Below are 16,956 nucleotides of genomic sequence, written 5' to 3'. Positions count from 1 at the left end.
TGTGCAGAGTCTGGCACCCCCAGCTTCTGGTGGCCTCGCAACCAGCATGCTGCTGCTTTGGGAGTGCCTGGCAGGGAAGCACGTGGACCTCCAGGTAAATGACCTTCACCATGTCCCGCTCAGCTGCCATCACACACCAGACAGGTGTGACGTGGTCTTGGAACTCAGTGGTAAAAGGGACTGGTGTATGGGGCATAAAAAGGGCTCTGTCATCATTTAGGTGTGGGGCTCAGTTGATGAAATAATGTGTGTTGCTGTTGGCTTTTCAGAGTCTGTGAGATGTGAATTTTGAATCTCTAAGCAGGGACAATTCAGAGCCTATTGAGACTGGTGTTTAGTGAGGCATTGGGAAATTCCTTTCTGGGGTTTCTCATTGGCAGCTACGAGCACAAGTCCAATTCCTGTGTTATGACCAGTGGTGCTATTCAGTACCAGCGATGGGAAAGGCCTGGGGTGAGGCAGAGTCCAAGTCCCGGGGCCTTCCTTCCAGCTCTCTGACTGTAGTGCCAACAGTACCGTGGCCTTTTGCTTTCTTAGGTGGCCAGGCGGGCTCATAAAACCCGATGTACTTGTGTCTGGTGAATGACGTTCCTCTTTGAACTTTGCTACAGGACATGGACTATGGGTGCAGCGCTATCAAGAGAAGAAATCATTATTTGATGTCCCTGAGTCTGACGGCACCTCTTTATCCCCAGTCACAGCTGCAGTTTATTCGTTTTTGACAATGATAATAGTTCTGCAGGTAACAGTACTAAGTTCCATATGACAATTGCTTTACTTTTCTGATGAGAACTTCGAGTCATCATAGTCTGCTAAGAACTTCCTACAAATTCTGCATCTGGGAGGAGCACAGGTTCATCTGACAATTGTGTTGCCTTTTGTTTTCCCACCCGATTTATCTAAAGGATCTTTTCTTGGGTGCTTTTCAAGTTAAAATTCTCCTTTGCTGTTCTTAAGATTTTTAGGCTCTGAGGGGTCGGTTTTTCGATCATTGGTTTTGTTTTGTTTTTCCACTCAATTACTTCTTTTTTAAAAAAATTAATTTTTATTGGAGTATAGTTAGTTGCTTTACAATGTTGTGTCAGTTTCTACTGTACAGCAAAGTGAATCGACTATACGTATACATATATCCACTCTTTTTTGGATTTCCTTCCCAGTTTCTACTGTGCAGCAAAGTGAATCGGCTATACGTATACATATATCCACTCTTTTGGATTTCCTTCACATTTAGGTCACTGCAGAGCATTGACTAGAGTTCCCTGGGCTATACAGTAGGTTCTCATTAGTTATGTATTTTATATATAGTATCAGTAATATGTATATGTCAATCCCAGTCTCCCAGTTCATCCCCCCCACCCCCACTCAATTACTTCTTTAAAAAAACCTACATTTTTTTAACATCTTTATTGGAGTATAATTGCTTTACAATGGTGTGTAGTTTCTGCTTTATAACAAAGTTGGATCAGTTGTACATATGTTCCCATATCTCTTCCCTCTTGCGTCTCCCTCCCCCCACCCTCCCTATCCCACCCCTCTAGGTGGTCACAAAGCACCAAACTGATCTCCCTGTGCTATGTGGCTGCTTCCCACTAGCTATCTATTTTACATTTGGTAGTGTATATATGTCCGTGCCACTCTCTCACTTTGTGCCAGCTTACCCTTCCCCCTCCCCGTATCCTCAAGTCCATTCTCTATTAGGTCTGCATCTTTATTCCCGTCTTAAACCTACATTTTTATTTCAGAATAATTTTAAGGTTTACAGACAAGTTGCAAAAAATAGTACAGAGAGTTCCCATGTGTCCCTCACCCAGTGTGTCTTAATGTGAGCGTATTACATTTCTCTGGTACATTGTCAAAACTGAGAAACCAACTTTGGTACTTTGTCTCAAACAGAACTCCAGACATCATTCGGAGTCTACTAGTCTTTCCACTGATGTGTTTTTTTGGTTCCAGGAGTCAATTTAGGATATCACATTGCATTTTGCAGCATTGGTTATTATTATTATTATTAGTTCCCATGCCTCCTGAACAATTCCCCATCACTAACTGAGAATCTGTGCCCCAAAAGCCTGTGAGAGTGGAGAGGGGCAGTGAGCGTCTCTGCCACCCTCCTTAGGGACACAGAGGGAACAGAAGATATTGGTTTAGCCTTTGCCTGGAAGGGGGGTTCTGCTGTCTTATATCACATGTACTTGAATTTGTCCTGTAGTAGGTGTTGCATTAACATATACTTAAGTTACCCAGAGAACCCAGTTAGTCTGGATGTGATATTCTGAGCCCATAAGTATCACTTCAATACTGTTACTCCACAGATAAAGAAAAAATTAAGCGTTGATTTCATGAAGGTTATTCTTGAATTGTCAAAGCATAACCATGACTGTTCTTCTCAAAGCCTCTTCTCTCTGCTCTGTATTGTACAAGATCACAGAGATTGTCTTTCAGCACAGAACCAGCCTCTGAAAAGACTGTCTCTTCTGAGCTGTGGGGTTGTGTCTGCGAGACAGGCAGCTCCTGTTGCCGGGAGCCCTGGGACAGCCTGGGTGTGAGGTGACTTTGCTTATGAGGACTCTGACTGTGCCATGTGTTTTGTGTTTCTCTTTTCTCTTTTTCCTCTCCTAGCTTCTCTCAAGCACAACTTAGTAATATGAAAACGCTTGCTTCTATACAAGCCATGGTTTCCATACTTCCAGACACGATAGTGGATTTCCGCTCTGCAGTGGCACCATAGGCTGTCCTAGTTTAAACTCTTTGCCAATATCCTAATACTCTAACAATACTGACTCTAAGCCAACTTGTTTAAGCTCTGAAAGGTACAGTATAGTCCCTACTTACTTGGGGTTGTAGTTATTTGTCGTTTAGATTGGACTAAATCTGCAATTCCCGGGTCTTCACGGTCATTCATTCTATGTGCCTTGTGTCTCCTAGGTTTTGATACCAATTTCCTTGTACGTTTCCATTGAAATTGTTAAAGTATGCCAAGTGTACTTCATTAACCAGGATATAGAGTTGTATGATGAGGAGACAGACTCGCAGCTGCAGTGCCGAGCCCTGAACATCACGGAAGACCTAGGGCAGATACAGTATATCTTCTCCGATAAAACTGGCACTTTAACCGAGAATAAGATGGTTTTCCGAAGATGCACTGTGTCTGGCATAGAATATTCTCATGATGCAAATGGTGAGTCTGGGGACGGGGGCTCCCAATCTGGGCAGGACCAGAGAGCTGCTGTATCAGAGTTGCATGCCCGTGTGCCTGTGTGTGCGTGTGTGTGCGTGTACACATACACATACACACACACACACACACACAGCTTCAGGGGTTGATGATTTTTGAGGGAGAATAAAACAGAAAGGCTGTCAGAGCAACTCTGGACCAGCATCTATAGAAAAGGCCCCTCCTCATTGCTGATGGCGCCCTGCTCCCTGCACTATCTGGTGTGGTGGGCATCTGCTTAAACACTCATTTTCTGCCCGACAAGCAGAACCAAAGAGGGCAACCTTGAGGAACTCACCTCAGAGGCACCCGGTCTCTGTCACACCAAGAGGCAAAGAGATGTTTCCTTTGTCACGCGTCAGTCTCCTTGTTATCAGCTGAAAATTCTCAGCAGGGTACTGGGCAGTTCATGCTGTGTTCTTTCTTCTGGAATATGACCTCCCGGAGGGAAGTGTCACCTCACTTGGGAATTTAGGCAGTCCCCCCTCCCACCTCTCCTTTTCTCATCCTTGGCTGCCTCCCTCTGTCCCCTCTGAACACAGGGGAGCCATCTGCTTCCTAAGTCGAGGGGTGACTGGAGCCAGCTGTCCGCCCAAACCAGGAGGGGGTCCCTGCACCACAGAAGTGTCTCTGGGGCCATCGCGCCTCTGAGAGAGAGGGCACCTGCTCTGCAACCAGGACTCCCCTTCTTTCCTGGAACAGCGTCTGAGAACATCAAAGAAACCTTGCCACAGAAACAGAAGCAAGTACAGAACAGGGGGACAACATGGGGGCATCACTAGGAAGCTGTTCTTTAGGGGCATTTGGTGGGAAAGATCTAGTGGAAGCATGAGATTTTTGTGAGTTTTATAAAACCAAGAATTATCATGATATCCACTATATCCTCCAGGATAAAAGGAATCATATTAACAGAAGGCATAGGAATGTGTCCAATTTGTTTAATGTTTTATTTGCCACTCAAAAAACCCGGTCAGGAACAGTGTCCCATCTGCCCACCTGCCTCCCTCTCTGGCTCTCCCCTTCCCTGACTCCTCAGGCTTGTGCAGAAGAGCTTGGGGGCCTGAAAGCAGACCTTATCCTGCTTGTAAAGGAGTCGGAGGACCAGGTCTGAAGTTGGCCTTTGAACTGGAACTGAGGCTCTGGGGGCAGAATCCCAAGTAAGATTACAGAAGGATTTTCACAGTTGTCAGATGCTTACCATAAAACCAAAGGGTCACCCCCAGAAGACACAGGAAAGCATTACTGGGGAAGGTGGAAACAGCCAGGTGTCTCTGCAGCATGTTTTAAAGAAGAGCTGTGATCAGTGAATGACGGGCCCCTGGGCGGGCACCCTTCGCAGCTGCTCCCATGGTCCGACCTCTCAGATCTGTTAGTAAAACGAATTCAGGCGGGTTTGGCTCTGAGTACTGAGCCCAGCTCACGCGTACCTGAACCGGCCACAAAGACCATGGGCGTGTCCCTCTCTACCTGTGTCCTGGTGACGGTGCAGGGCCAGGGCCAAGCATCAACTGCTCCTTGTCCCCATCTTCCCAGAAGAGCCCGAGGGCATCACTGAGGCCACTGCTGTCCAGTCATAGAGCACAGACACACCAGCAGCGGCCTGAGGGATGGCCGCTTTCAGGCTAACATCTGATCACTGCTGTGGGAGGGTGGGCGGACAGATGTGCCCTTGGGAGGCTGACACCATGCTCATAATGTCCAAGCCTAGGAGCTAGACAGGGCCAGTCCAGGCCTTGCCTTTCCTTTCCATCCACTCACCAGCTCACTGCCAGCGGGAAAAGGGGGTGGGTGCAGGAGTTTTCTCATGGAATTAGGAGCTCCCTGAGGTGGAGTCCTGGGGTTGGCAGTTACCCGGCCTGGTGGCCATGGGCAGGTGACTTTCCTTTCCTTATCTCTAAAGAAAAGTCTTCCCAAAGAAGATGCTGAGTTCAAGGCTTGGCCCACAGGACAGACCGCACCATGGCATGCCCAGACGGGGGGCCCTTCTCTTAGCCCCTCACACGGGCCACCTCCTGTTAGGATACCTTGTGTTGCCACCCAGCACCGGGCCTGCCCTGGAAGTTCTTAAGAGTTGCTTGTTTGGGGCGAGTGGTCCCTATGGATAGTCTCCTGTTGCTCACATATGATGGAAGAAGCGAAACTAACTGTGCAAAGCCGGGAACACGTGTTGAGAGCCCTTGTTAGCAAGAACAGCAGCGTGGGTGCACTTCTGTGATTCACTGAGAGCCTTGGAGGCCTCAGGGACTGTCGCTCCCCGGTGCCCCCACTAAGAGCCAAGCACAGCATCACAATCACCGTCTTCTTCAGTGGACCTCTGCTTGCTGGGTCTGAACTCTGGCGGCATTCTTCCACACTGTACAACCCCAGGAGGATGTGAGCCTCCCTGCTGCTAAGCGCTTCATCCTCATGGGGTGAGTGCAGACAGCACCTACTCCCCACCTGATGTTGAGCAAGGAGCCCTCTCAGGAGAGCACCGTCAACACAGCCTGAGAACCGTTATTTCTGCTTGACTGCAAGGCAGATGCTCAATGCGTGATCTGTCCTGACGGCCCCAGTAAGCAGGTGGCCCTGTGACCCTGGCATGAAGGTCAAAGCCTGGAACCCAGCTACTCTGTGGGCCTCCCAGCCACCTGCCCACCCACCCCATTCACCTGGGGGCTCCCCCTGAACAGAGGGGCTGTATGTGAACCCATCTCCACCCACATCTGACTTTTTGTGGGATGGGGTGGCCCCTTTGCCGTCATGGGCGGGACCTGAGCTTTGGCATCCCATCGGCCTGGGTGCCATCTCGACCCCCTGCCCTTGCATCCCATGACCTTAACAGCTGAGACTGAGTCTTCTCATCTGTGATGTGGGGTTGAGAACATAAGCCCCATCGGGTTCACTGAAGGTGCATGTAAATGAGAACATCCCGCATCCCTCAGTGGAAACCCCTGTCAAACATGGCCTCGCCATCAGAGAGCGAGGGTGGTGAGGGCCCAGGGTGCCCTGCTGGATGCCTTATGGAGCCTAGACCCCTCAGTGTCACACCCAGCCTCCCCACGATGTCACTTCGTGCCCCTCCCCCACAGCCCGGCGTCTGGCCAGGTACCAGGAGGGAGACTCGGAGGAGGAGGAGGTGGTGCCCAGAGGGGGCTCGCTGCCCCAGTGCAGCAGCACCGGGAGCCACCAAAGCATCAGAGTCGTGCATCGGAGCCAGAGCACCAGGTCACACCGGCGCACCAGCAGCCGCGCCGAGGCCAAGAGGGCCAGCATGCTATCCAAGCACACAGCCTTCAGCAGCCCCATGGTGAGTCCTGCAGCCCTCCTTCCCGCTGTCACCTCCCCCAGTCACCAAAAATGTCTGTACTTCACTGGGGGGTTACCTCTGTTCAGTTAGGGGATGTTTTTCTGTCCAGTGCCTTCTTCCCACACTGCTGTATCTTTTCCAAAACACTGATTAGGTCCCCTTACCAGGCTTCTCAGGCTGGGGACTGCCGATGACCCACCCAAGTGGGTGACGGAGAAGAAGTCCGTCCTGCCCTATGAAATGAGTAAAACATCAGGGCAAGATGACAACTGTGAAAAAGCAAAGTCAAATTAAAAAAAAAAATTTTAATTAGATTAACCCAAATCCATCCTTTGCCATGTCAGCCGCCCAAACATTTATGGACCATTCTCATCCGGCAGGGAAATTTCCAGAAGTACGTGAGTGACAGCCTCTAAAAGATCCTTTCACTTCTAAAATTTTTGAAGACCAGAGAGGGAGAATCCGTTTTGGTCGCGTATGGTGGCCTCATTCTTTTATGTCCTTTGAAACCCATATAGAAGGTGCCATTTGAACAGAGGTCATCTAGACTTGTGGTCACTGATTGTTGGGTTTACATGGGGCACGTGGGCGGGGAGCTCTCACCTGAGCAGCAGGGAGGCTGTGTTGGAGAAGGTTTTCCTGATCTTAATTTCACAATCAATACAGGTCAAGAGTATTTGAAATGTTCCAACTTTCTGACCTAGGAAGTTAGTGATTCAGTGAAAGATTTCTGTGCATAGAAGCTTATCAGTGTGTTATTTACATCAATAAAACAGCGAAAAAATTTACCCAGTGATAAAGGAATGGTCAAATAAATTATGGTATGTCCGTTTTTAAGCCATTAAAAATTATGTTTTCAAATGGCTCTTAAAGGCCTGGTAAAGTTGAGGCAATATAATGTTTTTGGGGAAATGGAAACTGCCAATGTATGTATAAAATATTTTGATAAAAAATGTACATGTATAGAAAAAAGATGAAGGAAAGGCAGAGAAGCATGTTTTTTTTTTTCTTAACATCTTTCTTGGAGTATAACTGTTTTACAATAGTGTGTTAGTTTCTTCTTTACAACAAAGTGAATCAGTTATACATACACATGACATTTTTTTTTCTTAGATTCCATATATATGTGTTAGCATACGGTATTTGTTTTTCTCCTTCTGACTTACTTCACTCTGTATGACAGACTCCAGTTCTATCCACCTCATTACAAATAACTCAGTTTCATTTCTTTTTATGGCTGAGTAATATTCCATTGTATATATGTGCCACATCTTCTTTATCCATTCATCTGTTGATGGACAGTTAGGTTGCTTCCATGTCCTTGCTATTGTAAATAGAGCTGCAATGAACATTTTGGTACATGACTCTTTTTGAATTATGGTTTTCTCAGGGTATATGCCCAGTAGTGGGATTGCGGGGTCGTATGGTAGTTCTATTTGTAGTTTTTTAAGGAACCTCCATTCTGTTCTCCATAGTGGCTGTATCAATTTACATTCCCACCAGCAGTGCAAGAGGGTTCCCTTTTCTCCACACCCTCTCCAGCATTTATTATTTCTAGAGTTTTTGATGATGGCCAATCTGACCGGTGTGAGATGATATCTCATTGTCCTTTTTGATTTGCATTTCTCTAATGATTAATGATGTTGAGCATTCTTTCATGTGTTTGTTGGCGATCTGTATATCTTCTTTGGAGAAATGTCTATTTAGTTCTTCTGCCCATTTTTGGATTGGGTTGTTTGTTTTTTTGTTATTGAGCTGCATGAGTTGCTTATAAAGCATGTTTTTTAAAAAGTATATATTACTGTGAGGTGGTGTGATAGAGATCTGTTACATTTTCCCTATTATTCTCTTATTTTTCCAAATCTTTCTGAGTAAGATATGTTACTTTTATAATAATATATATTCTTGGAGGTATTATTTTATAAAAAGAACATGTGTACCTTCTTATATATAAGAATATATGCATTTCATTTCATATGTTAGCTGTATATTCTTATACAATCAAGATTATACATAATTTGTAATTATAAAATGACATGTGTATATATGAGGTGAAGGTCTGTTTACAGCTTCTAGTAAAATCAAGGTGCCTTACATAGTCAAGCACTAAAAGGACTCTTGGCAGGTCACTGGGTCAGACTGACCCTTCGGCCCCTGTGTTCTTCCCAGGAGAAGGACATAACGCCCGACCCGAAGCTGCTGGAGAAGGTGAGCGAGTGTGACAGGTGCCTGGCCTTTGCAAGGCATCAGGAGCACCCACTGGCCCACCTCTCGCCTGAGCTGTCTGACATTTTCGACTTCTTCATTGCACTCACCATCTGCAACACAGTGGTGGTCACGTCCCCGGATCAGCCGCGACAAAAGGCAAGTTCTGGAGCATCGTACTGCGAGCCCGCAGAGCCCCTGCCCCTAGGTGTGGCCCCACTGGTGTCAGTCTTCCTGAGAAGGGAGCACGCTTCCCTGTCCTGCAGGAGCCCAGTCGCTCAGCACCACTCTCAGGTTTCACGGGGTGCAGTGGGGGCTTCAGACGGGGCAGACCAGCTCAGTAGCTCTGCGGTGACATCCTCAGACTGCAGTGGGCAGGTGCCAGGATTGTGGCGAAGAGGGAGAGGGCAGCCAGCCAGAGACAGCTACTGAGCACGGGATGAGGGGGCACAGAGCATACAGGCGTGGCCCAAGGTGGGCAGTGGCAGGAGGGTGGCTGCCCTCCATGCCGACCAGAGCCTCAGGGTCCTAGATTCTTACATGAGAGGGGACAGGATGGGCTGGGGCCCAGACTCTGGGAGGAGCCGCCTGGACTTGCATCCTGACGACACTATAAGCTGGTCCCCTCCTGTGTCTTTGGCACCTTGTCTGGGATGTGGGGGCGGCCGTGGGATGTTTGGCACATAGTAAATGTATTTGATGTTAATAAAGGCCTTTAACGCTGGCATTCAGGAAATGGTTGAGAATCAGTGGGAAGTTACTTTGGGCGGTAGAAACATAGCAGCACCCAAGTTGGGTTTTGTTTGGGTTAACATCGAGGTTCTCTCCAAAGAGAGTGAGGTTTTATGTGTGAAAGGAACCTCTATAACTCAAGCGCTCCTCTGGGTGGACCAGGTGGTGTTGCAGGGGGTGGGGTGCACCTAAGCATGGCTGTGCGTCATGCAGCTAGGCAACTTTAAATGGATACAAATGAAGGTGTTCTAGGGCTGATGCACACTGTAGGCCTGTCCCCTGACCCCCCACTCTCCCAGACCCCTTCCCCTCCTCCTGGGCCCTTCCAGCAGGTTCTGCTGGTGAAGCCATTGGTGTGATGGAGGGTGAACCAGGGGTCCCTGCCCCCTCTGCGGCAGCAGCATATCTGGCAGCAACGTGACCCCCCTGTGTTCTTGCTCATAGCCCACCGGCCTTTGGAGGCCCCAGTGGGCCTGGCGGATCCCAGGTGGACGGGCTCTGCCACTCAGAGACCACAGGCTAGCGCCATCAGCCCTAGATGGAGGCTGCTTCCTTTTGCAGTTCACCTCTCAGCAGCCTTGGCATCCCTCGTCTGGCCTCTGGGTTCTTCCGCCACCCTGTTCAGTCCCTCTGGAATATTTCCCTGAAGAGGGGTCTGGTTTCTAGGTTAGACCCTACCTAACTGACCTAGGCATTGTTGCAATTACTGAATAAGTGAGAGAGACCCCGACATGACTGAGGTGTGTGCCCATGGTCACACATGGAGTGACTTCCATGTAGAGAGCAGAATCCTCACACTGCACATGAACGTGTCTCTGGATGCATTTCTGTGCCCACGTACGGGTGGGTGCCGCCTTCAAGGGCGTTTGGAGCTAGCAGGAGCTCTGGCATGGCTGCCGGAATCTCCCACTTGGATGTGTAGCAATATTTAAAATCAGTAGAAGACCAAAGAAAAAGCACCTTTATCAAAATTGGTCCTATATGCCTTGTTTTACCAAATGCCTGACTTTTCTGGAGGCTCTTACTATAATTCACAACTTCAGACCCATGGGCAAAATTACAAAGATTAAGGGGTAACTGTAATTCAATGGTTTGATTGTTTCAACATATGCTCTAAATCCATTATTTAGCAGAAAATTAAAATAGGTATATTGTATCAGTATTAGCATACAGCACTCATTTAAATAAAGTGTTGCTTTGTTGCTCCATATTGAGCTTTTTGAAACTTTAACAATTGTATACATGTCATTTTGTTGTTTTCAGTCCTCGTTAGAAAATATACAATTTATTGTGATTTTTTTAAACATTTGTTTAAGGATTTGGAGCTTGAATTTGCTTATTAATTTCATTTGTTTAGAAAGATTCTTTTGGGTTTGGGAAATTTTGTGTAAATTTAAGTTTTTTATGGACATAATTCAAAGGAATGTATAAATTGGTCTTTTGTTAAATGGTTTTTTTAATTGAAAAAAAAAAAAGCCAGGATTCATGCCAGGCAGTGGCAGGCCCACTCCTGGGAAGTTTCTGTAAAGCCACGGGCCACTGCAGTGAGGGGACAGTCCCAAAGCCTTGGGAACCGTAGGCCACCCAATGCCCTGAGTCCATCCTGGGCCTTGGTCGTTGCTGCCCTACAGTCACATCCTGAAAGAGTGAATATGGCAGAACCTGTGTTGAGGCGAAGAGGAAGAGGCCAAGGGATAGTCTCAAGGAAGAAATGCTGACCCTGGTTGCAATTTTCAGTGGGAAATGGGAAATCCGTATTCAGGCCCCCCTGGGGAAGTGGAGGGCGGCCCTAAGGGAGTCAGGGTGAGGCCTCTTGGGAGACACCTAACCTGTCTTCCGACTACTTCCCTGGCAGGTGAGGGTGCACTTCGAGCTGAAGTCCCCGGTGAAGACAATAGAAGATTTCCTCCGGAGGTTCACGCCCAGCCGCCTGGCCTCGGGCTGCAGCAGCATTGGGAGTGTGGCCACCAACAAGTCGGCGCACAAGTCCAGCCTCTTGTCCACGCTGGCCAACGACGGCACGCTGTTCCGGCTGGAGGAGAGGCTGGGCCCGCCGGCCCCGGGCCTCGCCAGCAATGGCTACAGTAGTGGGGCGGACGGCTGGGCACCTGAGCGCTCAGTACAGGAGCCCGAGCCCGAGCGGGAGCTGCGCTACGAGGCTGAGAGCCCCGACGAGGCAGCGCTCGTCTACGCCGCCCGCGCCTACAGCTGCGCGCTCGTGGACCGACTGCACGACCAGGTGTCGGTAGAGCTGCCCCACCTGGGCAGGCTCACCTTCGAGCTCCTGCACACGCTGGGCTTCGACTCCATCCGCAAGAGGATGTCGGTGGTGATCCGGCACCCACTCACGGACGAGATCAACATCTACACCAAGGGGGCCGACTCGGTGGTCATGGACCTCCTGCTACCCTGCTCCACAGGTAACCTGCTCCCCTCCACTAGCAGCTCTCCACTGCAGGGAGCAGTCCTGAGAAACCAGCCCCTCCCTCCAGCAGAGCTTTGCCTCTCTGGGTGGCCTTTTCCTCATCTGAAGGGTTTGGACTAGAATTGGGGGGAGGGCCCAGTGGATGGAGGGCTTCAGTGCCTGAACCCACCTCAGAGGAATGGGGTTGGGGATTAATGGGGCTGAGGCCTAGCATCAGGTTTAAATCTGGGCAATGAAGGTTAAGAGCTTTTAGATTAGAAGTCCCAGAAGGTTCCTTTCTGCCCTGTGATTGCTTGGACCTTGGGCACCTATGAGGCCCAAGCCATGGTTTTAGCCCATTTGTAGAGTGTTCTCAGGCCACAGCGAGGGCCCAGGTAGTGGGGGCTGCTGGCCTCTGGCCGTCTTACAGCCGAGAACCTCCATCTTGGTCTCTTTTGCACTTGACTTGCATGTAACTTTCGGGTTGAAAAAGAGGGGTTCATATACCACTGGTGTAGAGGGTGGAACTTTGTTTAGCAGAAGGGCTTGTACCTCCTTCCAGATACAAATGCTTCTGGGACTTGGAAGGGGGAGGGCCTGGGTCCCCACTAGTAAACCTAGTCACCCCTCCTTCTGTGCCCAGAGGACAAAGGAGGTCACATCTGACCTCCAGGGGGGAGAAGCGGGGTGGATGGCAGATGGCAGATGGGAGAGGGACCACTGCCTGACCCCCACAGCCTCCCTCTCTGCTGTATCCTGGAAACAGCTCTGGGTACCACCTGTGGGAAACCCTTACGCTGGATATGCCCTTCTGGGGCTCTGGAACGGAGCTAGGGGTTACCACTTTGCTTCCCACGGCCCTCTCGCCATGATCTCAGTGCCTCAGAACAGGACTCCAGCTCCAGTTAAGGGAAAGTGCACTGGTTGATCTCTGCAGACAAATCCGTTTTCCTGTCACAGAGCTATCGCCTCCCAAAGGCAGCTGAGCGAATTGCAAATGCGTCTTTGAAAGCGGTTTGCATGGCCTTTCTTGAGGGTGACCTACTCCAGGGCAGGGTTTGCCTTCCCACCCCTGTGTTGGTTCTAGGGTGGACGTAGAATCCAATTTACAGGCTGATTTTGCATTCCAAGAGCCTCCTTCATTCTGAAATTTGATTTTGCATCCACGCAGAAGAAAAACAGATAGGTTTGGCAATTATCTGAGCAGATTTTATTCTACTGCAAAAATATCACCTTTGTCCTATTCCACAGCCTTGTATTAAAGATAGTTTAATGGACCGCTGTGTTTCAGACTTTACTACATACAGTGGGTCATGGATAAGGTGAAAAGACTGGACCAGCTCTAGCAAGCAAGGGTGGGATGGGATGGCAGAGAGGCTTACCCTCACACCAGAGAGAGGGTAGGGAGCCTGCTGAGCTGTGCAAGGGACACGAGAGCAACCGAGAAGGCTGCAGCAGTGGCCACGCTTGTACTTGGCTGGCAGCACACTTTTAAAAATGAGTAGAAAGCCTCAAATTTCTAGACAAAGCAATAACAAACAAAACTTCTATCACTCAGAGTCAGCTTCAAGGTCAAGGGGTGAAGGGAGCAAGCTGGGGAGCTTCCCAGACCCCTCCACCTGATCCTGGGAGGAATTAACTACAGGTGAGAAAGAGCAAAGCCATGGAACAGACAGGTTCAAAGCACGACGTTGCCCAAACCGTGACATTGAAGGGGGCACCTTAAAAATAAGCAGTTTGTGTAGCTCTCCGCCTTCCTCTGGGAATTTCCAAGCATTGTGCACTTCAAATAAGTTTGAATCGGTCAGAGCTACATGTAGACACCAGGCAATTTAAGATTCAGGATGTTCAGAGCCCCCAGTGGTTTCCCAAGAAAGGAGATGGCTCTGGGGTAATCTTGAAGTTATCCACCAGTGACACCCTGACATTGTACCTAAATCATTCAACTTTCACTTTGGAGGTGGGGTGGGTGGGGTATGGAGCAGAGCAGGCTTGCAGATGGCCAAGCTGCTCTACCTGTGTGCAGGCGATAAAGTGAGGAGGGCACATGAGTGTCCAACATCTTTCTTCAAAGAGTTCACAACACTTTTACCAAAAAGGGCACAAGAAGGCTAAGCTGATGGTGGATGGAGAATGTGTTGTATTTTTAGGACGTGGCTATGTCTTGCCTGCCCTGCCACTAGGTTGTGTGGGATCAAGTAGAAAGCAGGGACTCTACCCCACCCATTACCTTACAGACCTCGGTTCAAATCCCAAGTCTACATTTATGGGCTGGGGTCACCCTGGACAAGTCACTCCTCCTGTGCCTCAGTTTCCCATCTGTACAAAGGAAATCAGGCTTCTGACCTCACAAGAAGCCCCTGTCCAAGCTCCTAGCACAGTGCTTGGTGTGTTACAGGCATAAAGCATAAGCTGGGTCCCTTTCCCTTCTCTCTGGTTTCTTTTCCTTAAGATTCACTTGCCTGAGGTTCAGTCCAGTGCCACTCTGTGTGGTTTCCCTCCCTCCCTCCCTTCCTTCCTCCCTCCCTCCCTCCCTCCCTCCCTTCCTTCCTTCCTTCCTTCCCTCTTGCTGCACGCGGGCTTTCCCTAGTTGTGGTGAGCAGGGTCTACTCTTCATTGTGGTGTGCAGGCCTCTCATTGCGGTGGCTTCTTCCATTGTGGAGCATGGGCCCCAGGCACAATCTTCAGTAGTTGTGGCACATGGGCTCAGTAGTTGTCGCTCGCGGTCTCCAGAGTGCAGGCTCAGTAGTTGTGGTGCACAGGCTTAGTTGCTTCGCAGCATGTGGGATCCTCCCAGACCAGGGCTCGAACCTGTGTCCCCTGCACTGGCATGCAGATTCTCAACCACTGCGCCACCAGGGAAGTCCCTGTGTGGTCTTTAAGATACAAAAGTTGTGATGGCTCCACCCTCCTCCAAGGGCAAGGACAGAGGGGGAAGGATGGGCAAGATGTGGCGGTCACGGCTTCTCTCCCTGCTGGGCTGGGTGGGCTCCGTCCCGCACAGAAACACGTCAGTGTGGTCTGTGACTGCACCCTTGTCCAGGGCACCCTGGGTCCCCAGTGGCCCACCCTGCCTTCTCTCACTCATTGGTTTTGTTTGGACCAGTGTGGTTAAGGGCAGCATCACAGCCCCTGCACCCTGCTCCTGCCCTGGAATGCAACCTTCCCTTCCCCCTCTGGACAACTCAGGTACTTTATTAGTGTTAATTCCAGAGTCCCTCAGCTAGACATGTCTTTGCTCAAAGAACAGTCAGAATCTGGAATAATGTTATCACAATACCAGGAGTAAATGGTAGTCAAAATTAAGATGACTTTCAGTGTCATCTTTTCAGGAAATTTAAATTCCTAAAGCACAATAATCTAGGGCAGTGTTTCCCAACTCTCTCTCTCTGTTTTTCATTATTGCCCCCTTAAGGAGTCTTTTTAGATATTTTTTTCTAATGGCCCTTCCATGACATTTTAATGCCACAGATATGCTGTATATTTGTTTATGTACTGTACATGTATCTGTGCTTTACTGTCTTCTCCATGAAGAGCACAGATCTAGAAGATTAAGTGTTTCGTGTGTCAAGGAGCTGACCTGGTTAGTAGACAGCCTTCCCCAGAACAGGGGCCTCACCACTGGAAAGTAGGGTTGCCAGATTTAGCAAAGAAAATATATTGAACGTCTAGTTAAAATTTAATCTCAGATAAACGACAAATAATGTTTTTAGTAAAAGTATGTCCTATGTGCTATTTGGGCATCTTATATTCTTTTTTTTTTTTTGGAAGGTGTAAATTATTTCTCACCTTTATTCTTTTTAAAAAAATTTATTTTATTGATGTATAGTTGATTTACAATGTGTTAATTTCTGATGCACAGCAAAGTGCTTGTTATAGTTCCCTGTGCTATACAGTAGGACCTTGTTATTTATCCATTCTATATATCTTTGCATCTGCTAGTCCCAAAACACCCAATCCATACCTCCTCTACCCCTCACCCACTTGGCAACCACAAATCTGTTCTCTGTCTGTGAGTCTGTTTCTGTTTCATAGATAAGTTCATTTGTGCCATATTTTAGTTTCCATATATGTGATATCATATGGTATTTGTCTTTCTCTGTCCAACTTATTTCACTTAGTACGATAATCTCTAGGTCCGTCCATGTTGCTGCAAATGGCATTATTTCTTATTTTATGGCTGAATAGTATTCCATTGTGTACATATGTACCACAGCTTCTTCATCCATTCCTCTGTCGATGGACACTTAGGTTGCTTCCATGTCTTGGCTATTGTGAATAGTGCTACAGTGAACATTGGGGTGCATGTATCTTTTCGAATTATAGTTTTCTCCAGATATTTGGGCATCTTATATTCTGTCTGGCAACATTACTGGTGTAGGAGGATAGAAACTGCACTTTCTATTAAGTATGACTTTTCCTAAACGGGAAGTTTATGTGCCTCCATTTACACCCACCTCCTGGATGAAAAGATGCCAGATCACTCTTTTTTTTTTTTTTTTTTTGCGGTACGCGGGCCTCTCACTGCTGTGGCCTCTCCCGTTGCGGAGCACAGGTTCCGGACGCGCAGGCTCAGCGGCCACGGCTCACGGGCCCAGCCGCTCCGCGGCACGTGGGATCCTCCCGGACCGGGTCACGAACCCGCGTCCCCTGCATCGGCAGGCGGACTCTCAACCACTGCGCCACCAGGGAAGCCCCCAGATCACTCTTAATGAGGTTTTGTTTATGTGAGATTCTCATTTCAACAAGGGATATTAGAAATAGTCAAAAATATTATGAGGTTCTTTTTAAAATAACATCTAACTTTTGCTTTAAGTTTTATATTGAACATGTATACTATTGACAAGTAATGAAATAAGAGGTGGGCTAAATCTACTGGTGCAGATGTTTTCTGGGCGCCCTTTCTGGAGGCTGTTGGAGTAAATCACAGTGATGTGACAGGGCGCCTGTGACATTCCTGCTTAATGAATTGCAACAAAATTCCTGCTAGCATTCCAATTGCAGCCAGCTACAGTGAGGCAGAATGGGGAGGGCCACGTCATCCTCACTGGCTCTGAAACACATTCACTCCTAACATACTTTTATCACACGAAAACTAAAGTGCCTTCTGCC

The 16,956-nt window shown here is 48.4% G+C and overlaps 1 protein-coding gene across 1 annotated transcript in view; it reads left to right on the top strand.

The window, feature by feature from the left end:
* ATP10A (ATPase phospholipid transporting 10A (putative)) overlaps positions 1 to 16,956 on the top strand; it is a 188,843-nt gene that overhangs the window by 135,718 nt on the left and 36,169 nt on the right. The window contains exons 7-11 of the mRNA XM_028495093.2: positions 612 to 742; positions 2,926 to 3,178; positions 6,286 to 6,503; positions 8,673 to 8,867; positions 11,296 to 11,860. Coding sequence (XP_028350894.1) covers positions 612 to 742; positions 2,926 to 3,178; positions 6,286 to 6,503; positions 8,673 to 8,867; positions 11,296 to 11,860 — 1,362 coding nt within the window. The remainder of the gene's footprint in view (positions 1 to 611; positions 743 to 2,925; positions 3,179 to 6,285; positions 6,504 to 8,672; positions 8,868 to 11,295; positions 11,861 to 16,956) is intronic.

The sequence above is a fragment of the Physeter macrocephalus genome, chromosome 11 (assembly GCF_002837175.3).
Source record: "Physeter macrocephalus isolate SW-GA chromosome 11, ASM283717v5, whole genome shotgun sequence".
Classification (NCBI taxonomy): Eukaryota; Metazoa; Chordata; class Mammalia; order Artiodactyla; family Physeteridae; genus Physeter; species Physeter macrocephalus.
This window is presented reverse-complemented; position numbering and strand designations above follow the sequence as displayed.